General features: G+C 40.8%; 1 protein-coding gene across 3 annotated transcripts in view; it reads left to right on the plus strand.

Annotated features, from left to right (window-relative positions):
- slc38a9 (solute carrier family 38 member 9) overlaps positions 1–21,235 on the plus strand; it is a 62,252-nt gene extending 41,017 nt beyond the window's left edge. For 2 of the 3 annotated variants that reach the window (XM_070850437.1, XM_070850438.1), the window contains exons 4-15: positions 5,128–5,246; positions 5,350–5,413; positions 5,532–5,625; positions 7,889–8,059; positions 8,409–8,468; positions 9,943–10,152; positions 10,885–10,992; positions 11,208–11,314; positions 11,610–11,723; positions 16,600–16,748; positions 17,922–18,011; positions 20,179–21,235. In XM_070850437.1, the coding sequence (XP_070706538.1) occupies positions 5,128–5,246; positions 5,350–5,413; positions 5,532–5,625; positions 7,889–8,059; positions 8,409–8,468; positions 9,943–10,152; positions 10,885–10,992; positions 11,208–11,314; positions 11,610–11,723; positions 16,600–16,748; positions 17,922–18,011; positions 20,179–20,344 (1,452 nt within the window). In that variant the 3' untranslated portion in view covers positions 20,345–21,235. Of the gene's footprint in view, positions 1–5,127; positions 5,247–5,349; positions 5,414–5,531; positions 5,626–7,888; positions 8,060–8,408; positions 8,469–9,942; positions 10,153–10,884; positions 10,993–11,207; positions 11,315–11,609; positions 11,724–16,599; positions 16,749–17,921; positions 18,022–20,178 lie in introns of those variants that run through there. The other variant, XM_070850439.1, reaches the window with a different exon arrangement.
- The last annotated feature ends 3,191 nt before the right edge of the window (positions 21,236–24,426 follow it).

The raw sequence follows: 24,426 nt of genomic DNA on the forward strand, positions 1-24,426 counted from the left end.
CGCCCGTATGTCAATCCGATGTGTGAGGTGGCTGCCGTTGCTGATGGTGACCAAAGGAAGATGAATCCAGGTGCATCTGGAAGTTTTGCCGTTGACGTGAGAAGCGTCCTCTGTCTCGTCAGGAGGGGCAATTGCAAAACCAATGTCCTGTTTGACTACACTTGTAGCCGACATCATGAGCAATGTTGGGTGGGGGCCCAGCTGGGTTGGACCTTCGGTCTCGTCCTCAGTTGTGCTGAGGAGGTCTCCAGGGTTGTGAATGTTGTTGTTGTCCTTGGCCTTCTGCAGCTTGTGCTGTAGCTCGAAACAGAGTTAGCATGGCCCTGTCTTTATCAGACTTACGTTTTTGTTCCTGCATTTGCTTCTTCTCCATCAGCTGTTGGTCAGCGTGAATGGCATGTCAGCGGATTTCATTTAATCTTGCTTTGGTGTAGCATACACATGAGGTCTTCACAGCTGTGGATATGTCAGGACGGAGTCCATTTAGGTGTGTTTCCCACACTCCCGTCCTGTCCTCAGGTTGTGCAATGCCACTGTGTGTATTGAATACAGACAGCAGGCGGGTGTAATATTCGCCTACAGTCTCAGAGGGATTTTGCGTGCATGCTGTGATTTTGCTCATGTCAACTTTAACAGGGAAGGCAGTGGTAATGGCGTCTGTTGGTGTCTTCAGAGCTTGTTTGTATGCAGCGTTGTCCTGGTGGTCCCAGTCAGGGTGTGTGATGCATTCCTGGCCGTTGCATTTGTTACCTAGAAGGCGTTTTACTTCAGGCATTGTGGGCTGGAATTGGTGGCAAAAGTCATTAAACTGAGCTACGAAAACTGTGCCATTGATGTTCATGGGAGGGAGGTGTTCAGAGGCTTCTATGATGTCTTTGTCTGTCCACGGTCTGTAAACCACAATAGGACCCTCTGGTCCCGCTACTGCCACCATCGGTGCTTGGAAGACAGCATCATTTGAGTTTGGTTCACGGTGTTTCATTCTCTGTCGGGTGGACATGTAGTGGCCTGAAGCTCCGTCAGTTCCCTCAGATGACGAGTCTGGCTTCCCTTGTTGGATGCCGTCACGTCTGTCCTGTGTGGTACGGATGGTTGAGCAGGCGGAGGAGGTGATGCTGTAGCGGCTTGTTGTTATTTTCTCCCCATTTTCCTCTCATGATCTCAACAATGGATCTGCTTGGCGGACTATAATCCTGCCTCCCATTGCTATTTCCCATGTTCCTGGACACGGACGTATATACGTATTTCTTCAATGTGAACGTCTTCACAATAGCTAGCTTCGTTTTTGGTACAAGCTAATGGTGTTTTTAGCACACTACCAATAAAAAGCTTTACAGAGATAGATTTTTTTCCCTTTTATCAGTCTTGAGAAAAATGAGGAGTCAATAGGTTTGGCGTATTCTATCTTAAATTATAGTAATTGAAAAATTTTGACTTAACCAATTTTAATTTGGAGGTTTTTGAGTTCGTAGGATGCCAGCACTGAGGACCTGAGTCGACTTTAACGGCCCCCCTTTCTCTCTTACGTGGAGGTTGAGGCTGGAGCTTCTGGTCCAGGTTGATCACTCACCGTCCTTCATCGGTCAGCTCAGGCGATCAGTCGAGGCATCCCACTCCTGACACCAAGTTTGTCGTGAAAATTTCTGAAAGATAAAATCTGCTGCAAGGAGTTCTTGTGCGCATTTATTTGTCTATTTGTCTAAGCTATTTGTCCAGCTTCCTTGTCAGCCCTGCGACACAGCCTTGATCTTGTAGCACTCTTCCTCCATCCTTGTCACCTCTGCCACAACCATCTCCTTCCTCTCTTTCCAGTTGGCCTTGGACCAAAACCGTGGCGCTTCTCTCCATCCTAGCCCTGCTCTTCTTGTTTGGACTCTACAGACGATCTCTTGGTGTTGCAGTCAACCGATCGCTCGGTCGACCTCAGTTTGGGCGTTCCACTTCCAGCCAGTAGGAACCTTGGCGTTTGCATTTCTTACCGACTGGTCAGTGGACTCTCTTAGCTCAATAACCAGCCTGGACTTCTCCTGCGTGTTGCCCAAACCGATCGACTGCAGTGGCAGCTGCAGGGTGTTCTTCCCAAATAGGCCTGTTTCCGAGAGGCACCATGGCAACCCCAGCCACTTTTGGATGAATGAGTTGGGGTTGGCTGTGGCTGTGTCTCAGTGGTAGAGTGGGTCATCCCTCAATCAGAAGGTCGGGGGTTCGATCCCCAGCTCCTATGGGTCAACATGTCGAAGTGTCCTTGGGCAAGACGCTGAACCCCAACTTGCTCCTGAAGCATGGGTTCAGTGTGTGAAAGAATAGTCTCCTCCAAATTACATTCCTCCTGTATGAATGATGGGTGAATGAGGATGTCATGTAAGGCGCTTTGAGTAGTTGAAATAACTAGAAAGGCGCTATACAAATACAGACCATTTACCATTTTCCATCCATCTTACTTGCCGTGGATGAGGGGATGTTGCTCATTTTCAGTGGCCACATCAGTCTCCTGTAGAGCGTGAACTGGTAACACCAAATCTCATACAATTCCCTAGGGAGTTGGCTTTGGTCGATTCATGCCAGGCCTTCCGAGAGCTGTTTAATTATGGTTCTCCCCATCTGCTTGTTAGACAGTCCTGCATTATACTGCCTCCTCAGGCTTTTAATGGGTTGCTGAGACAGGAGTGGGATTTTCTCTCCCCCTACGATGAAGATGGTGCGGTCTTTTCTGATTCCTTTTCTGAGAGACAGGCTCTATGATTTGGAGGGCTTGATCTTCATTCTTGCCCACGACGTCAACTCATCCATCATTTTCAGCAATCTGGGTGTACATGCTGCTGTTTGAAGGAGGCTGGTGACCGTCCATATAGCTCCTCAATGAGGGTAGCCTTTGTCCAGATGGTAGTTTGATCCCTCCAACCGTCTGATGAGGATTACTTCAAAGGGCGCTACAAACAGGATGGGAGAAAGGATAGGGATTCCTTTCTCTAGCTGCTGTCACCTGGTGGTGAAATTGTGGAGGGCAAAGCACATCTGCAGGTCGTTTAAGTAACATGCTACAAGGTTCTTGATACAGGTGGGCATGTGGAAGGACTCCATGGCATAGTTGATCAGCTGGTGTGGAACTGATCCATACACGTTGGCGAGGTCGAGCCAGATGGCCAGAGTATATTAATCACGCTTTAGTAAAACCAGAGATGTACCTTTGTAATAGAGCACAAATACTCACCTTGTTAAACTCATCTTGAGTTTAAAGAGGTCCTGAGAAATTCATTTAAAATAATTTTCTACATGTCTCTGCATTGTCTGGGAAGCTCTTGAAATAGCGCTCCAAGGCTTTGCCATTCAGTATACTTCTCATAAGAGAAGAAAGAACATTATAAGCTGGCAGACATTTAACATAAAAGTAAGGGTTAAGACTTGAAAAGGACCTTGCATGGAAGAACTGGTGAATTTGATTGATGTAAATTTGTGGTCTTCATATTTTTCAGGTTATTAAGATGAACTATGATGCAAGAATCGTATTGCTTTAATTACTGTATTCTCATTTCCCAAAACGTTTGTTTTAGGCATCTTGCACACTGGTTTCTTCATCTTCATAGTACTTGGAGGACAACTGCAGAATCTATCAATCCTTCTTCACTTAGATCAGTGGTTTTCAAACTGGGGTGCTGGCCCCATAGGGGGGGCCCGGCGATATGACAGATGAATGATTGATTGATGAAGCAACAGCAAGCAAACTAAAGGCAATTCCTCAGTCAACACTATCGCGAGGCGCATTCATGACATGTCAAAAGACATAGAGGAGCAGGTTAACAACAAAATACGAGATGCCCGTTTTACCCTGCAGATGGATGAAGCGACTGACGGTAGCAAAGTCTGTTTACTGATAACATATGTCAGAGTCATTGATGCTGATGACTTGGAGGATTAGCTTTTCTGCGAATGTGTAACTGACAGAGCAACTGCGGACTGTGGAGTTTTTCAAAGTCATTGATACTTACTTGAAAGAGGCTGATCTGAACTGGAAGGACTGTGTGGGGATCTGCACAGATGGGGCTCAGGCAATGGCTGAGAAACGACAGGGGCTGCAAGCGCTTGTCAAGCGCGTCGCCCCTGATGCACAGTGGACGCACTGCATGATACACAGAGAGGCGCTCGCGTCTTAACAGCAGAGTGCCGAACTGAACGATGTAATGATAGACACCAACACACACCTTCCACATCTGGCAAATAAAATCACATCATTCACAAGAAAACTAGAGATGTGGGAGCAGCGAGTGAAAGAGGGGAATATAGATTAATTTTAGAATCTGGAATCATTCATCAATGTCAACAAGCTGCAAAACACAGTGACCACATGCTTGAAAAGTCATATCTCTGCCCTGCAAAAACATTTCCGGAGATACTTCCCAGAGCAGGATCCTGCAAAATATGACTGGATTCGAGACCCCACAAGTCAGCAGCTGCCACACCAGAGCTGCAGAAGAGGAGCGGTTTATTGATGTCACTTCTGATTCAATATTGAGGCTGCAGTTTCAGTCTGAGACACTGGCTGCATTTTGGATTGGAGTGGAAAAGGACTACTCATTGCTAGTCAGGAAAGCCATGGTCACACTACTGCCATTTGCCACATCCTACTTGTGCGAGATAGGGTTTTCTGCAGTTGCCTCAATCAAGACCAAATACAGATCAAAGCCAGACATTGAAAATTACCTTAGACTGGCAGTCTCACAGCTGCATCCCCGATTTGAAAAAAACTCCAGCACAAAGCAAGCCCACACCAGTCACTGAAAAGACTGCAGGAATTCAAGACTAGAAGTTAAATTCTAGCAGAGGGGGCAGGCTGAAAATAATTTTATCTCCAGAAGGGAGGGAAAAAAGTTTGGGAACCACTGACTTAGATTAAGTCTCTAGTATTTTGTTAAATCCAAAGCTATTGATTAACAGTCTTTTATTTGGAATGAATGGATGGAAAACATATATTCTTACAGTAAAAGGTTTATTCAGTATGAATGTACTTTTTAGTAATCATTTGATTACTTGAATCAACAGTATGATTTACATATTTTTAACTACACCATATATTCCAAACAAGTTTTGGATATAATTAGTTAGAATCTGTCTGTTTGTCTGTTCTGACAGAGTCCTCCGAACCATGTGATCCCCCCACCAGAGGAGATCTACATCTACAGCCCATTGGGTACAGCTTTCAAGGTGACAGGGGGTGACCACTCCTCTAAAAACCCCAGTATCATCACTATGTAAGCTCTGACATCATCAGTCATTAAATCAGCTTGTTCTCTTCATACTTAAGTGAATATGTCTGACTACTTTGATTATTGTCTTGCTTTTCTCTCCTCACAGATTTGCAATATGGAACACAATGATGGGCACATCTATACTAAGCATACCTTGGGGTATCAAGCAGGTGATTTTTTTTATTTTTTTTATTCCACACACACAGTCCTAAGTCCACTACAAGCCAGATCTTTCCTTACAGGACAAAGTCTGAAAACTGAACGCCAGTGTTGTCTTTGTCCCTTTAGGCTGGTTTCACTCTGGGGATCCTTATCCTCATCTTCACAGGCCTACTGTTGCTCTACTGTTGTTACATCGTCCTCAAATCACCAAAGGCAATACGTAAGTCCAGCCACACTGGTTTAGAGTATATTATTCTGCTAAGGGTGGGTAAATTCAGGACCTTATATTTAAACACACTTATTACTACAACAAATGAACAGACAATGGCAATGAGGACACAACACAAAAACACTAAGAATACAGGGGAAGTTGGCAAGGGAACTATGAAGCAAACAAATGAATTAACTGAATACAAATGATAGATTAGTGGCTGTCACCAAACATTCTGGTAAAAGCAGCGATACGTTTAAGTCGGGGATTGTAGTTGGGGAGGCCAATTGAATTTAACACAAACTGACATCAGCAGTCACTATAAATTTACACACTTGAAATATTTAAGCAAAAGCTGACAGTAAGCAGTGTTAGCATGAAATAAATTGCCCCATTTCCGTCAAATTCATTGTTCCAAGAACACTTTCACTTCACTAGCATTACTGCAGTCTCTGATAAAATGAAATGATAACATTACCTGCACTCTGTGATCTGATTTTTATGTAAAGCGGCAATTAGCTATTGCTTAAAAGGTAGCAGTCAAGCTATTAAGCAGTGTGGGTACCAGATATACTCAGCCAGTCAGATATTCTTGAGGTCCTGCATTTACAAATGACATTACACGCTATGACACAATAGTTGACTTTGCGTCAGAAAGTGTGCGGATGCTGTGTGTTCATGTCACAGATTGAAATTAAAATGAGCAAATTTAGAAGGTAGAAAAAGAGATCTACGTCTACAATAAAAATCTAGAACAAAATGCATCAATTTCAAATGAATTTCATAGTGCTTGCTTTTGTAAGCTTTTTGCCATGATTTCTATTTTTTTAGTGTGTGTCGTGCTATGGAGAATTCATCAGTTTGACTGTGAAAATGTTAATTTAGAAATAGTCACTTTGAGTGTTAACAGTACCATTTATCAGATTTTAGGATTTTTTTTTACGTTTAGTTTCATCAAGATAAAGGTGGAGAATGTGTACATCAAGGCATTGATATTTGTTATCACAAATAATAGTCCCAGACTTCAGCGAGATATTTATGCACAGCACAGAATTAAATTTGAATCAGAATTTAAATGGCTTCCGTACACTTTACGAGGTACAGGCTATGTTCAAACTGCAGGCGAAAGGAGCCCAAATCAGATTTTTTTGAGTAGTGACTGCAATCTGTTTCATAGCAGTGAAAACCACATGGACTCTAATCTTTTCAATTCTGATTTGTGCAACTTTCACATGTGGGCCTAAATCAGATAAAGGTCTTTCTGCAATGCGATCTCAGTCTGAACAGTCACTGGATTTCATGCAATTTTTACCTGATTATTGTAACCTGCCCCTGTTCCCAGCAAACACAACCGAACTCCTATGTGTGTTTTCAATGAGGTGGATTACCTGAACTGAGAGTCTTGTGGAGAGCTGGTGACCGATGTAGTTGAAATTAGCCCTCGACCTCATGAAATTAATGAATGATGAAAACTGTTTCTGTGAATGAAGCGTTGGATGGGAATGAACATCTTGTTTTGCGCTTAATGTCACTATAAGTGTAGTATCCCTGTCTGAATGACTTACGTGCTGTAAGTAACCATGTTTAACTTGAAATATTCAATATTCACCCTCCCAGCTACCATCAACATGCATGCAGTAACAAAATTCACTTGTGAAATGCAGCTTTAATTCCTCTTCAACATTCAAATAACATTATACTGCAGTTACTGCAAAACAAATTTAATTTTTAATTACACTGCATTTTTTCTGATTAGCAAACTTGATTTAACCAAGGAAACACTGGAATAATAAGGTAATTTTGCTAACTTAATGTAGCCCACATACGTATTTCAAATTAGAATTTAACGTAGTGTTACACATTACACATATTACAAAATAAAATGAAAAACTGTTCATTTATTGTCAGCTGTTTTATTCCCTTTCAAGTGATGGCTTTGTCCTCTGAGTGCCCAAGAAGGTATGCCTTTGGTTTCATTTGTGTTGGGTGATTAGACCCCTGGCATACGTGCTTGCTGTTATAGGTTTTTCTGATAACTTATTTTTCTACACTACATTGCGGATATCAATTATTCTTTAATTAAAAAGTAGTAGGTGTTTGTGATTTTCAGTGTCTGTTGTGTACTTGGTCCTACAGAGGAGAGTGACTCTTTCTTTCATTTATGTGCCTTGGAAATTGAAGTTGACTCTGTTTTTATGTCCACATGCTTGCACCTACTGACTTTTAACAAAAGAACCAGGTATTTAGCGTTCATTCTCTGTGTTCTGTCCAGCCTGTGTAGACACATCCGACTGGGAATTTCCTGATGTTTGTAGGTACTACTTTGGCAAGTTTGGCCAGTGGTCCAGCTTGGTCTTCTCGATGGTGTCACTTATTGGAGCCATGGTTGTTTACTGGGTCCTCATGTCCAATTTTCTCTACAACACTGGACAGTTTATCTACAGTAAGTCACAATGCTCTTTTCAATACCAGCTAGAAAGTATCATGTACCTATCTAGTTCCATTTAGTTGATTGTTAAAACAAAGACAATGTCCTTTCATATTTAAATTTTGAATATTCATATTCTGTGCTGAACTATAGAAGATATACTAAATGTAGAAAGAGATAGTGGTTGAAATTGTTGATGGGTGACTCTGCATGTTGAGAAAGGGAAATCATAGCACTATTGAATGCTTTGGTATCAGAACACCTGCTTATATATTGAGATATTGTAAATTGTTAGTGGTTGTACATATAAAATGTACAAGAAGAGCTATTACTTTGAGCCAATAGTTTTCTCACTTGTTTACAGACTATGCTCACAATGTCAGTATGTCAGACTCAGAGTTTGGAACCAATGGCTCAGATAAAGGTAAGTCAATCACTGTCCAACTTTTAACTTTAGCTTTATGGACTGTTTTGGACTGTCAACTAGAGATTACACCACATTTCTCTCACAATCTCTGTGGGTGGTTGTGGGTAGAGCAGGTCATCCGAATATTGGCAGTTCAATCCCAGGCCCCACTAGTTTGCATGTTGATGGAACCCGAAGCACAGCCTCAGTATGTAAGTGCATGTGAATAATTAGTCCCTTCTTGATTGTAGGGTTGGCAACCTCCCATCAGTGTATGAATGGTGTGTGAATGTCAATGTAGTATTACATTACGTGCTTTGAGTGGTCAAAATGCGCTATAGAATGCACTGTGCATTTACCATTTACTATTGTCAACTTTGGTCTGGGACAGCCCAGAATCTCAAAGGGCCTCATTTACCAATATTTATTTTCGTTTCTCTTAAATGTGTTCTTAAAAAGGCCTAAGACAAGTCTACGTCAAATTCATGTTCAAGTTGAAAATCGATGAAAAAGGGCAATTGATAAGTAAAGTTGAGAGACCAAATGAACATTTTAAGATGGTGGAGCACCAGACTCCAAACTTAACTCTTTATCGGGCAAGGGACCATATTTAGTAACTTAAGTGGGAGTTCAAAATGCCCGCCCCTTGCCTCACCATGAGGCAGTAGAACTACGAGATTTCTCCAAGCCAATCAGGCTACATGACAGACCAGCAAGAAACCATTTATGGTAACTTCATTGACCTTGATTTTCACCATTAAATTTAATTTCTTTTTTAAAAACTCACAAAAGTAAAAAAGTCTTGTAATGACCACCAGTAATGGTCTAGAGTTGAAATTTTGAATTTCTAAGTATTTTAATGAGTGCTATAAAGGGTTAAGAAAAACCTCATTAGTTCTGAAGTGGATGTATTGCTGCAGGAGTTGAACAGCAAATGAGCTGTCATATTAGTGGTCCCATAGTGGTTACCAGCCTGGTTATGTGTGTGCTTGCAGAGCTGGTCAAATTAGTAAAATCAACTAATGATCTATATTTGTATAGCACCTTTCTAGTCATTTCGACCACTCAAAGCACTTTTACATTACATCCTCATTCACCCATTTGCACATCATTCATTCAGGAGGAATCTAAGTTGAAGGAGACTATTCTTTCACATACTGACCAAGTTGGGGTTCAGTGCATTGCCCGGTGCTGACTCACAGGAACCAGGGATCGAACCACCGACCTTCTGGTTGATGGACGACCCACTCTACCTTGAGCTACAGCCGCTCCATAGACATAGTCTTTTATCTAGATTTGTTTCACATTTTATTACACTGATTAGTGGAACAGTTTGGCAACATGTCACATGCAGAGTTTTCCACTGTGTAAGTGGATTTTTCTTCTTAAGGAAAGTTTGTAAATGTATGTAAAAAAAAAAAAAAAAAACAATTTCAATGAATAAACTGACTGTCCAGATGGTAATTTTTTTTTTTTTTTATTTGTTCATCAGTCATCTGTCCATATCCAAATACTGACCCTGGACGGAACTACACCACCGGTACATCTTACCTCAGTAACAGTGGAAATAATACTTCTGATATCAGCTCTTTCAACCACTGGTGGAGCAAAACCAACACTATTCCCCTCTACCTGATACTCCTCCTGCTGCCGCTGCTCTGCTTCCGCTCTGCCTCCTTCTTCGCAAGGTTCACCTTCTTGGGTAAGATGGAGCAAGAACACCTAATGTGCCACCAGAATTACTTTCCAAATCACTGCTGGTCTTCTGAAACTCAAAACAATTCACGTTTGAGTGTTGAAACATCAGCAGTGTCCTAGGGGAACACTAGGTGCTCGAAAAAATCGTTGCGCTTTTTTACATCTTTGATTGTCAGGTGTACCTATTAAAGTGACCACTGAATGCATGTAAGATAGAAGATAGAATGAAGATTCATCTTCATTTCTGCATTTTGTCCCTGTCAGGTTACATATAAAAAAATATATTAAACCACTTTGTCATCCACTAAGGAAAATCTTGCAATGATGAACAGGTGGACTCTGTTGACTGAAATTAAATGTTGTTAACTTAATGATCTTTTTCTCCACTCCAACTTTCACTGCTGTTGCTGTTTTTTAAAGATAAACATGCATTGTCCATGTATGCTATTTCTCCCTCCACTGGATTAAAATCAAGGCTCTGCCTTTATTTTATCTGCTGCCATTGTGAATCATTGCATTGGAGCTCCATTATTGATGACTTTTTTTTTTCACTACGAAATGCAGAGTGGACGTTCTCCGATTTGACTAAACTAACTCTGATCAACTGTCCAGGAACCGACAACTCTGAGTATCCCATCTCAGGGGCATTCAACTCAGACTTAAGGAGTAGTTGTTAGTTCTTGTTCTACGTGCTTTCATTCATCATTCTATTGCTGTATCATCCCATCCTGTCCAGGCACCATATCTGTGGTTTACCTGATTGTGCTGGTCACTATTAAAGCTGTCCGCCTCGGTGTCCACCTGGAGTTCCATTGGTTTGATACAACCCAGTTCTATGTTCCAGGTAAACCTCCTGCAGATTTGAATATAACTTGGATGAATATAGTAGCCATACTCAACCTAACTGTAGTGTGAATTTATACATGGATATTGATTCCTGCTGGAATTCAGGACTGTAATGGGCTTGCCAAAAATAGAATGATAATGTTATCAGTTTCATACATGGTTCCCTGAGGGTAAATTAAATCGTTAAGTAAGTCTCATTCTGTGTTCTATCAGAATTCCGACCACTCTTCCCTCAGCTGACTGGTGTCCTAACTCTGGCCTTCTTCATTCACAACTGTGTCATCACATTAATGAAGAGCAACAAGCACCAAGAGAATAATGTGAGCCATAATCACACATGCTACTGTACATTCACACACTGTAAACATATGCAGTTCAATCTTAAAGGTTCTTTCTTGTTATTTTTATGGGTGAATTATCTGAGTCTTCATCAGTGACAGTGCTATTAAGTTTTAACTCAGAAACAGAAAGAAAAGCACCTTAAAATTTAATGTCAACTAAATTCATTTAAGACCGACCTCCCCCTTCATTTCTCTGTTATGATTTATTGACCTCAGAAAAAAACATAGGTAAAGTAATGTTGAGTCTAAGTTGAATGTGTTTTGGTGTTTTCAGGTGCGGGACCTGTCTGTGGCTTATCTTCTGGTAGGGTTGACCTACCTGTATGTGGGAGTGTTGATATTTGCTGCCTTTCCCTCACCTCCTCTCTCCAAAGACTGCATTGAACCAGTGAGATTTACACTTCAGTTTTCGTAGCTTGAACTTGAGCTTGAACTTTAATAATTACGTGCATTTCAAGCAAAATTACCGCCAGATGCAGTGCACATAGCTTGTTCAAAATTTGCTATATTGTTTTTTATTGGTTATTTGCCATTTTTTCATCTATGTTGCTGATACACGTCTTATGGCAGCATTACACATTTTAATTAAGGGTTTGGATTAAAACAGAATTTCAGTCAATCGTTGCCCACGTGGACCAAGCACTGCAGCATGAGGAGTGATTCAATTCAATTCAATCATTTTGTCATATGTATAAAGACAGGTTTCACCGCACAATTAAATTCTTGCATTGCCAATAAAAAAAAAAGATAAATAGATAATAGAAAAATGAAATACTGTAATGCAATGCTAACCACTATACCACCAACACTCACAATGGAGGAAAGATGAGAGAGCAGGCATAAGAACTAAACTAACACAGCTTCTACCTGCTGTAGGCTGCTCATAGCTAATATCTCGTCGCAGAAAGATGAGTGGATGAAGGACTCAGGATACCTAAGTCCGTGCCCACATCTATACAGAGACCTGGCTTTATCTCAATGCCTTGTATCAATCTACTGCTCCCGACAGGCATCCAGCTGTGATCGCCCACAATTCTGTGCTTCACCAAAACAGTCTCTTGGAGTCCTTCTCAAAATGAGTGGAGTCCCATACTTATTAAAGCACTGTTGGAAAGGTTTTTCCAGGAGAGGGGAGGTGGATCTGTTTGCCTGACTAGAAAATAGAGTGCCATATCCATGAGCGCCCTGGACATTTTTTCCATTGGGAGTGAATGCCCTCTGCCCACATTTTTTGTCTACACTTTTCCCAGAGAACTCCTGATTCCTCGTCTTTTGACGAGCATTCAGGAGGAGGGTTTAGCAGAAATTCTGGTGGCTCCAAAGCACTCAAGCATGTCATGTTTTCAGACAATGGTAGCTGCTGTCGGGAAAGCCATGGCAATTCCCATGAAGAAGCAATGCTCCTACGCTTTCTAGTGATGTCATCATATGGTAATTTCAGATCATGTCTATATCTATGTGCACAATAGCTAGCAGTAAACTTAGATAAGGCTTAGTCTTCTCTAACCTACCTTACCCGCTGCTCTTGCCCCAGAGAAGGAATCATCATCATATCATAGCCAATAGGTTCCAAGATTGCACCAAGTGTGGTTGTCCCCGAAATAAACCTCAGTTCATTCTTCATTCACCTTTTAGTTTTTTTGTTGTTATTTATGGAGAATGCTCGCCAGACTTGCATAACAGTGCGTTATAGTAGAGAGGCACTCCTGGGCATCGGCAAAGTTCACCATGAACTTGCCGTTGATCTGTCAGAGTTCAACTTTCTGCTTTGCTTGGACACTGACGGGCAAGGCCCAACAACACCGGCCTCATGAGGAGTGCAGCCAAGGGACAAAGCGAAAGCGGGGCAAGAGAGGTGGGCTACAACAAGCTGGATGAGTTGAGAGTCAGAGTTTCCCAGCGTGAAACAAGAGACTGCTAGTGCTCTTATTTTCACAGAAACCTGGCTGACGGAAAACATTTTCGACTCGGCGGTCCAGCTAGAGACTCACTCCATTCACCGCGGTGATCGCATCTCGGCTTCAGGGAAAAACAAAGGCGGTGGCGTCTGTGTGTACATAAACAACAAGTGGTGTACAAACGTACAGATTGTTGACAAACACTGTTTTACAGACTTGGAGCTGCTGATGGTGAAATGTCGGCCCTTTTATCTCCCAAGAGAATTCAGCGCGGTGTTCATTCTGGCTGTTTACATTCCGCCACGAGCAAACTCTGCGACGGCAATGGGGCTGCTACACGACAAGACGCCGTGTTCATCGTAGCCGGCGACTTCAACCACTACAACCTAAGGACTGTCCTGCCCAAGTACCATCAGCACATCCGCTTTCCAGCGAGGGACCACAACATTTTGGACCATGTCTACAGCAACATGAAGGGTTCCTACAGAGCCACAGCAGGGGCCAACTTTGGACTTTCCGACCACATTTCCGTGTTCCTCTATCCAGCGTACAGACTGGAATGAAGCGGCTGAGCAAACGCTCCAGGACTGCTTTGAGTGCACAAACTGGGACATGTTCACAACTGCTGCTTTGAGAGACTCTGTTGTGGACTTAGAGGATTTTGCTTCTTGGGTAACGGGCTACATTAGCCACTGCATAGAGACCGTTGTTCCCACTAAGCGCTGCAGGACATACCCCAACCAGAAACCCTGGATCAACAGTGATGTTCGGTCCATGCTACGTGTTTGCTCGTCTGCATTTGCCTCGGGTAACGCTGAGGACTACAAGAGGGCCAGATATGACCTGCGTAGATCCATCAGGGAGGCCAAGAGACATACAGACTGAAGCTGGAGGGTCACTACACCACTGGAGACTCCCGACGCATGTGGCAAGGCCTGACACACATCACTGACTACCAACAGAGGAGCAGGGAGGTCACCACCAGCCGTGCTACACGGCCAGATGAGCTGAATGAGTTCTACGCTCACTTCAAGGCCCTCAACGTCCACCAGAGAGAGGCTGTGAGCCTACAGAACACTTCGCTCACTGTGACAATGCTGGACGTGCACAAGGTACTGAAGAGGATTAATCCACGGAAGGCAGCTGGCCCAGACAACATCCCCGGGCGTGCACTACTTTTTAAAGAATTTATTTGCAAATTATGGTGGAAAATAAATATTTGTTATATTTTATTTTTGTTATATACCCTTTGTTGGCAATGACAGTGGCCGCGGCCCCCCCTGGCCCCCCCTTGACGGCGCCTCTGTCTCTAGCAAACTTCAGACGGGCCTGGACATGTACTGGCTTAAGCAGGGGGACACGTCTGGCACTGCAGGATTTGAGTCCCTGGCGGCGTAGTGTGTTACTGATGGTAGCCTTTGTTACTTTGGTCCCAGCTCTCTGCAGGTCATTCAGTAGGTCCCCCCGTGTGGTTCTGGGATTTTTGCTCACCGTTCTTGTGATCATTTTGACCCCACGGGGTGAGATCTTGCATGGAGCCCCAGATCAAGGGAGATTATCAGTGGCCTTATATGTCTTCCATTTTCTAATAATTGCTCCCACAGTTGATTTCTTCACACCAAGCTGCTTACCTATTGCAGATTCAGTCTTGTCAGCCTGGTGCAGGTCTACAATTTTGTTTCTGGTGTCCTTTGACAGCTCTTTGGTCTTGGCCATAGTGGAGTTTGGAGTGTGACTGTTTGAGGTTGTGGACAGGTGTCTTTTATACTGATAACGAGTTCAAACAAGTGCCATTAATACAGGTAGGACAGAGGAGCCTCTTAAAGAAGAAGTTAAAGGTCTGTGAGAGCCAGAAATCTTGCTTGTTTGTGGGTGACCAAATACTTATTTTACAGAGGAATTTACCAATTAATTCATTAAAAATCCTACAATGTGATTTCCTGGATTCTTTCCCCCCATTCTGTCTCGCATAGTTGAAGTGTACCTATGATGAAAATTACAGGCCTCTCTCATCTTTTTAAGTGGGAGAACTTGCACAATTGGTGGCTGACTAAATACTTTTTTGCCCCACTGTATATATAATGTATACATAGAATATGCATCAACCGGCATTAGTGGGATACAGAGGCCACCTCAGCTGCATCAAGACCGGAAGTGGTTTGAGGCGAATTCGCGGCAACAGTCAACAAGGGGTTAAGGACAGATCACACCCCCAACACAGCCTTTTCACACTGCTGCCATTAGTCAAGCGCTACAGACGCGTGATATCAAGGACAACTTGCCTTGCGAGGATTGTGGATGAATCCCACACACACTCACACTGAACTGGATTAACTCACTGAACATGCACTTTATAATCCATACTGTTATCTTTCTGTTTACATACAAAATGCTCTTTATATTCTGGCTATAAACACTTTATTCCACCAAAGTTTACATAACGCACAGTGCACTTTAAGACCACTGCTGCTGCTGGCTCAGGTGTTGTATAGTTATAGTTTATTATAGTTTGCTTACTTATATTTATTTATTTAGACCCTTTTATTTTAAATTTTAGAGTGTTACCTAGATTTTATTTGTTCGGTGATAGGAGTACCTGCAGAGTAAGAATTTCATTGTACAGTGTAACTGTCTGGTTTTCTGTGCATATGACAATAAACATCTTGAATCTTGAATTAAGTAGTAGTAGTTAAGATAAAATGGCTCAAACGCTTGACATAATTTTACATTAAATGACAAATGGACAAACTTTACAGAAACTTACTGGGATTTATCACAAAAATCAGAAACAGCTATTAACTGCTTGACAAATGAGCATTGCGCTAGTTGGTGCAAGTAGTTTTATGGTCCAGCTGTAATCAGCTGACAGCCTATTCCTTATTATTCATTCTCCAATCACAACCCATTGTCACAACAAGGTGGCTCATTTACTTCCTCCTACACTGATCCCTGCTATACTACACTTCCATCGCTGCTGCTGCTAGGAAAGCTTTGCCTCCACCACCCCAGCCTCCAACTTTTAGTTTAGAACCCTAATCCTAATCCTAATAGTTTATAGGCAAACCTGTATTCATGTTTTGCTTTGAACCTACTCTCATGGGGGGTTTTCTGCATTATGCTCCCTGTTTTATCTTAGTATGCTGCTTGGCTAATCCAGGGATCATCATAATAGTGGAGCCATCAGTGCCGATTTTAACTGTATTTCCATTTGTTGCAATAAATGGTTGAATCTATAACAGAGTGTTCTTGCCTGAAAAGCAGTTAGAGATATAGCTTTAGATTCATAATATTATCTTCAGTGGCTGTATCTTCTCTACAGACAAAGCTGACCTTGCAAACCCTCCACTGCTTTCTTCTCCACTACAGAACTTCTTGGATAACTTCCCTAGCAGTGATGTGACGGTGTTTGTGGCCCGGACTTTCCTATTGTTCCAGATGATCACGGTCTACCCCCTTTTGGGATACTTGGTGCGTGTCCAGATGTTGGGCCAGATATTTGGCAGCCATTACCCCAGGTAACATTGAAGGATTTTATAATTCAAATTCTTGTCTTAATATTTATGTTAATACAGGGCTGCATAGCAGACTGACAATTATAACTGATCATTTTTACAACTATGTGTTTTAACTTTAATGAAAATCTCCTCCCTCAAATACAGAAGCAAGTCAAGAATGCCCACAAGCATTAATACATTAGTTTTTAAGACCTGTTCTAAGCAGAATTGCGTTAAAGCTGTGTTATATTCTTTTGATTTTTGAAAAAAATGATAGACCATAGTCTTAAGGGATTATTCATTGCCTTGTTTCAGATTTGTCTGTAATGTTATTTTGTCTTCATTCTGTGCTTTTTTTACATACATACACACCTACATACATACGCACAAAGTTTTGATAAAAATCCATAAATTTGAATAATTGAAGAGTAGTGACCCAGCTATCTACTGAGTGGGACCTTTTATAGAGTAAAAATAAACTGTTTCTACAGCAGCTCAGTCAACTGGAATATACATTAATTATTTTTTATGACATGCAAGCTAGGTTAATTGGTGACTCTAAATTGCCCGTAGGTGTGAGTGTGAGAGTGAGTGTTTGTCTGTCTGTCTCTGTATGTGGCATGTGATTGGCTGGCAACCAGTTCAGGGTGTACCCCGCCTCTCGCCCGTAGTCAGCTGGGATTGGCTCCAGCTCCCCCGCGACCCTGACGGATAAGCGGTAGGCTATAGATAATGGATGGATGGATGGATGGATTTTTTATGACACCCTCATTGCCATTGAATTCATTATATAACTTGGTATAGTTTGGTAACTATTTTTATAGTTGGAGATGGTTAACAATGCATATCTAAGCTTTATGTTATTACACAGTTATTCTTTTGTTCTGATCAGACTGTCTGTGTCACTCCTGTGATATCTATTATTCTAATATGTGTGCAGTAATAATTGAATACTGAATTTTTAGTGTATTTGGTATTGTGACAAGATTTATTTTATTTTGTAAGCATGAAATAGAATTCACAAAACAGAATTTACATCAACAAAAAGAATCTGTAAAATATGTGAAATTTGGTTCATGAACCTGCAGTGTGTTGGAATTCAGAAGATTTAAAAAGATTACAGAAGAACTCTTTAGTCTTCTGTGCAGGTCTACAATCTTTCAGCATATATTGGTTTTCTCATCGTCTCTTTAGTTTCTTTCATGTTCTGGCACTGAACATTTTAATTGTTGGAGCTGGTGTCCTCATGGCCAAGTTTTATCCCAATATTGGATCCATCATAAGGTATGTATAAGTTGTTTACCTATCTGCTTATACTGCATAATAGCAGTAATAGTAGCAGCATAATGGAATCATCGAATTCATCAAATAAAATTAATTCGAAAGATTTCTGTGCTTGTATAAGCTGGTGTCTGATATTTGTAATGGCAACAGTGGCAGACGTGACAACAATTGACATAACATACCATAATAAGGTTGGGACTCTGTAAAAGTCTTGATTGTATTTCATATTGGCGTGAAGAAAACAGTATTATATTGATCATGAACTGTATCTGAACTGTATTACTGAAATCGTTCAACCACACTCACTGCTAAACTGACTTGTTTCACTCCCATTTTGGCAGTAGCTACAACATGTTTGTGTACAGTGAAGCCCGAAATTATTCATTCACGTCAATTTTAAGGAGTTTTTGATTTTTCTAATTTATACAGTAGCTCTTCACCCGCCAATCGGATAGATAGATAATATAAGGTCTACAGCCACACACCGTTTAATTTTGAATTAATACACAAACAAACACCTTTTGTGTGATAACAAAAAATCACTACGTCCAAATTTATTCATACCCTCTTGTAATCATGACATAGCATTGTAAATGTTTCTTGAATGTTCAAGACCAGTTTCTTGCCCTTATAAGTGAAGTAGCTTATTAAACGTCAGCCATTTTGGAATCAACACAGCAGCTGTCATGCTAAAGACCAAAGAGCACAGTGAGGACTTGCAAGCAAGGATTATTGATGCCCAAAAGGAAGGAAAAGGATACAAAAAAATTGCCAAGCAATTTAAAGTGCCAGTTTCAACTTTGCAAAGTATTGTCAAAAAATACAAAGGACGGGGTCGGAAGTCGGAACAGTGTCAACTCGGCTTGCCAGAAAGATTCAGCGACAAGTCCAGATTAATCCAAGAATTAAAGTGGAAGGCATCATGAAAAAAGAGCAGTATCTCAAGATTCTCAAAGAAAACATCAAGCAGTCAGCTGAGAATCTGGAACTGGGGGAGTGTTGGACTTATCAACAGGACAACGACCCAAAACATACGGCCAAAGTGGTGAAGAAATGGTTTCAAGACAATGATGTGAACATTTTGGAATGGCCTAGTCAAAGTCCTGATCTCAACCCCACTGAGAACTTATGGGTGGTATTCAAGAAAAGGGTTGCAGCAAGGAAGCCTTCCAACCTCAAGGATCTTGAAGCTTTTGCCAAGGAAGAGTGGTTAAAACTTCCTATAGACTTTTGTAATAAACTAGTGAGCAATCACAGGAATTGTTTGGAGGCTATTATTACAAATAGAGGCTTTGCAATTGATTACTGAAACAGGGTATGAATAATTTTGAACACAATGATTTTTTGTTTTTGCATTGCTAAAATGTTTGTTTAAGTTGTAATTCCAAAATAAATTGTGTATGGCTGAAGGCTTTCCAACATTTTCTGTCAATGTTGTTTTTGGGGTGAAGAGCTACTGTATAAATTAGAAAAATCAAAAACTCCTTAACCCCTTGTTGCCTGTTGTCGCGAATTCGCCTCAAACCTCTTCCGGTCTTGATGCATCTGAGGTGGCCTCTGTATCCACTAATACCGATTGATGCATATTCTATGTATACCTTATATATACATAGATGCATACATATATAAATAAATATATATATATTCTATCCGTATGTACATATATATTTTATTATACTATTATTATATTGCACTAGTCTATGCTATGTTATATTCAAATTAACAATCTCCACTTCATTTAGCATCTGCTTGAATGCAAAAACACAAATAATAAATTTTTTTATATAATTGTAAATAAATTCAGGCAGTAAGGGGTTAAAATTGACAGGGGTATGAATAATTTCGGGCTTAACTGTAGATAACCAAATCTAACAGAGCACAACCTTAATAATAATTTAAGAAGGACTGTTGCATCTCAGTATTGTGCTTCCATAGATGTCAAGGACTAAATGGGCCATAATCAAATGAATAAAATAGATGAGTAATTTACTACATTAATAAGTGGCAATGGAATAGATGAATAAATAAATGAATAAATAATAGATATGTCACCCATTTATGGTTGTCTTTAGGATGTAACCCAGTCATCAGTGTAAAGCACTAGTTGACCCTTTGTGATACCATTCTGAATGGTCTGTTCTAATAATAACTATGTCTTCTCTTGCAGGTTTTCTGGAGCAACATGTGGCTTGACTTTAGTCTTTGTCTTTCCTGCCTTAATCCACATGATCTCCTTGAGAAGGCAGGGGCTGCTTCACTGGCTGTCAGCTCTCTTCCACAGCTTCCTGATACTGCTAGGGATGGCCAACCTTGTGGTTCAGTTCTTCATGTAGAGGCGCAGTAAGACACAGACACTATTAACCATTCAGAGCCAAGATTAAAAGATGTGACCACAGCAGTCTCCAGACAGTCAAATTTAATGCCTGTGTCTGTTAAGATTAAATATAACACTTCCCATAGTATGAGAGATTTTTGTGATTTGTAAAGGTTGATGCTTCAGGTGAATGCCAGGAATCTTTATTTTCTATTAAATCCAATTTATGGTATTTCTATGATAAAAATCTTCCTTATAGATAATTTCCCACGTGTTACTGTTTATCATTTATGCCGAGACTGATCCCAGGAATGTCCAACCCAAGGTGTACAGCCACACAATGAACTGTACTGAAACTCTTTGTTGACATCACATCATTAACAACAGCAAGCTAGCAGGAACACCGAGATTATGGGGTTGCTATTGAGACCTATAACACAACCAGGGAAGGGTCTTCTCATGCTTACTGTGTTAAAGGTCTGTTTTTCTGTAGATGCAAACAGCATCTCAATCAAATATTAACTCTACAATTTTGAGTGAACTTTGAAGCGGCTTTAATTTATTTTTTATAATAACTAATTAAATTACAATGTGTTGGCTTCATCAGGTCACACAAACACGACTCCAAATGATTGATGGTGTTGCTCTGTTACTGCTGAATTTGGAAATATGAGTTGTGTATTGCTGACACTAGGAATTACTAACTCTGATTATGTGAACTGTTTATATGTCTTGAGGACAGCCATTTTGTGTGCATATTTTATGAAAACCTTTTGATCTTTTCTAATTTTTATCAACTGTGTTGATTTACATGCTTCACGTGTTTACCTGGTGTATATTTTCTAGATACCGTGCCTAATAGGTTCTATTTTACTAATGATAAGATAGACAAAGGGAATATGTGTGTGAAAAAGAAATTAAATCAGTCTATAAAAACTGTAATTTCTTGTATGTCTTTTAATCAAGTTGCAATTCTCATTTATTATATTTTGGTCTTATTTGAGTAGTATTGTCAATTATTCCTGTCATTAATAATATTGTACTCACCAAGTATAAATAGCTAAGATCTGAAAACATGGTGACATCACTAAAAAGAAGTCAGACAGGGTCAAGAAACATGAGTGGGCAGACAATCAGACAGGGTTAGACAAACCTATATGACAAGATGAAAACTAATGATAAAATGAATACCCAAAATGTCAGCTATTACAATAGAAATGGCAGACAAAACACCCTAGTTATAATCAATGTTTGTGAAAAGTTGTTTCTGAAATGTTTGCATTCAATTAATCAAAGACAATTTGCCAACAGAGGGTGGATGATGAACATCAGTGGATGATGCAGTGTCGTTGTGTCTTCACCATGCGTTGAAACATCTTGTGTCTCCATCATAACCTTCAGCTTACAGTTTTTTTTACAATTGCCAAGACATATTTCTCTATAGGAGTTCACTTTTTCACAACTCTTGGCACAGCGGAAGTCCATGTGGCCTAAACGAAGGATTACTTCTCATTGCTTGGACACAAAATGCATTTACTTACCACATCTTAAAAATTTTGTGAGCTGTTTTCTCTCTCAAAATCAACCACCACCAAAACTCTGTGTATTTACAGTCCATTTTTCACATTTACATAGTGTTGTCAAAACTGCTCAATGTACACTCCAAATCTTGAAAAAGAAATACAAAAATATGGATGGATTATGCATCAGGAAGATTTTTCCCAGGTGTTGCAAGAGAGGGCAGAAAGAAAAGATGATAACTTGTGAGAACTGTGCGAGGAGTTTTGAAAAAATAACCTCCCACAGAGAAGCTAGCCTTAGCGATTGTCTGAGTTTGAGGCCTCTGCCACAAAACTGATTGATAGATACCCCGCCATATTCCCTCAAAACTGTCAGAAAACCCATTTCATATATTAACACCATTGTTGAATGTATTGAAATGTTTGTGAATGTTCATGTCACTAAGGTGATATCTCTGATCTGTGTTATTGCAGTAATAATAAATGTCAGATAACAAATCTCTGCAAGACATGTCATATTTAATGTAATTTAATGGTATAAGTAATGTGAGGAAAACCGCTCTCCAGTTTATATCTGTTAGGTGGTATGGGAACATCAGTTAATAGAGGTCCCTTACCTGGTCACCACTCCTTCAACCCAAAACTATAACAAGTTTGGACATCCTTTGTCCTCTTTTCCTATCTCCAGATGCAGTAGTCTAACATTGTTTTGGGACCAGATGGACCACATGTGAAAATAAAGTGTGTCAAAGTCATATTAATTTGACATTTTCACGTGGGACTTTATTTTTACATGTGAAAATGATGAATGTGACGTGACTTTGACACATTATATGACATCAACATGTGGAATTTTCATTTTAGATGTGAAAAAAGCATATTACATGTGAAAATGCATGAACCACAAATTTCTTATAATATGCGGTTTTGGTCATATGGTCTAGCTGTTAGGGTTGGGATTCCTGATTTTCAACCAGGCGGCTAGGATCCACCTATGTGAACTAATATTTACAGCATGGTGATTGTTACCACCTGGCTCAGAGGTGATAACAAGAAGGCAAACAACACACAGCTAAGGCTGTCAAAGAATAAGATTTATTTAACATAAATTGTCCCACATAATAATAACGAGATGAAGTGTGGAAGATAGAGAGGAATCAGTTGTGTCAGCAGTGTGGATGGGTGGAAATGTGTTGTGGATGTTGGATATCTGCAGCAAAGCAAACAGAGGAGAAAGGCTGTGCTGGTTGATGCTGGCCTTGCTGAGAGAGAGTGAACTCCCAGAAAGGCAGGCCGTTTATCCTTTCTGGAGGCCACACCCAGATGGGTAGGAAACAAGGCGAAACTCCCAGCTCCACCCTCTAACAGCTCCCAGAGACTGCAAAACAGAAAAGTGAGACAGACCCAAGCAGGAGGAGCGGGAGTTGTCACATGATAATTACGGTTCACAATGAGACGACCAATCAGCTCATGAGAAAGCCACATTAAAACAGTCCTGATCCTGATAGGATAGAATAGGTGTCCAAAAAAAACGTGTCCAAAAAACAGCATGTATCAATTAAGGTTACTTCTAGTTGTAATGTCAACAGTTTCATTGAGCACCAGCCTAACCATATCAGGACACAACTATGACTTGCTTTGCCAGGCATTAATTGATGAGTTCTCCAATTTCCTATCACAAACAGGCTTTTCTATTGCCCATCAAAAAAGAGAGGAAAGAGCCTCCTCAACAGTACTACAACCATCTGCATCAAGCTTACTTTGGATCCAGAAACAAACCATGGATGGAGGAAGATGAAAACTCCTCTATACAAAACCTCCATCCCACCACTATCCATTATCTTGGTGTCATGATATGCCCACTCTCCTTAATCAGCCTATGTGAGTTAATTGGCTTTAATTGGCAATATCATCTTGGTTCTTGACACCAAATCCTTGCCCATGGAGTGTCTGGAGACACACCGCAAAGCCCCGCCAAAAATTCCCCCTCAACCCATTTTCCCTACCAACAGTCATGGGTCCTTCTCGCCTCAACAAACTGACCGGGGTTGCAGTTACTCACCACCACTGTGGCTCAACAACATCATCATCAGTCACACAATAGCAGAGGTGATTGACGTGAATTCCAAAACACTAAGGCATCTGTACTTAGATGGACAATTGAACCAGAGACCACTTCTTGATCGTTCCTGTTCTACCACACCTGGTCTATGTGGGTAGTGATGTACTTGTCAGACTGGGTGTTCAAGTAGACACTGTCAACAATATTCTATGGTCTTTGACAGCAGCCTAGAATGACCCTTCTCAAAGGACAAACCATTCCTGAAGCCTACCAGATGGCCAACAAACGACATGTAGTAATACCAGCTAAAACCAAAGAGGTGGCCATATGCTTACACATATATAATATGTTTTACCAGGGTTAATGCTTAAACCTTTTTCAACCCTTCTTTCTCTTCTTCAACCTAGGACTTTCCATAGAGGTAACCCTCTAATAGAAGTGTGTTCTTGAAAGACATACCTGTTGGTGCAGAACGACGCAACAGAACACATACTAATTCCTAAATCCACTCCACTGGTT

Source organism: Pempheris klunzingeri, chromosome 19 (genome assembly GCF_042242105.1).
Source record: "Pempheris klunzingeri isolate RE-2024b chromosome 19, fPemKlu1.hap1, whole genome shotgun sequence".
Lineage (NCBI taxonomy): Eukaryota > Metazoa > Chordata > Actinopteri > Acropomatiformes > Pempheridae > Pempheris > Pempheris klunzingeri.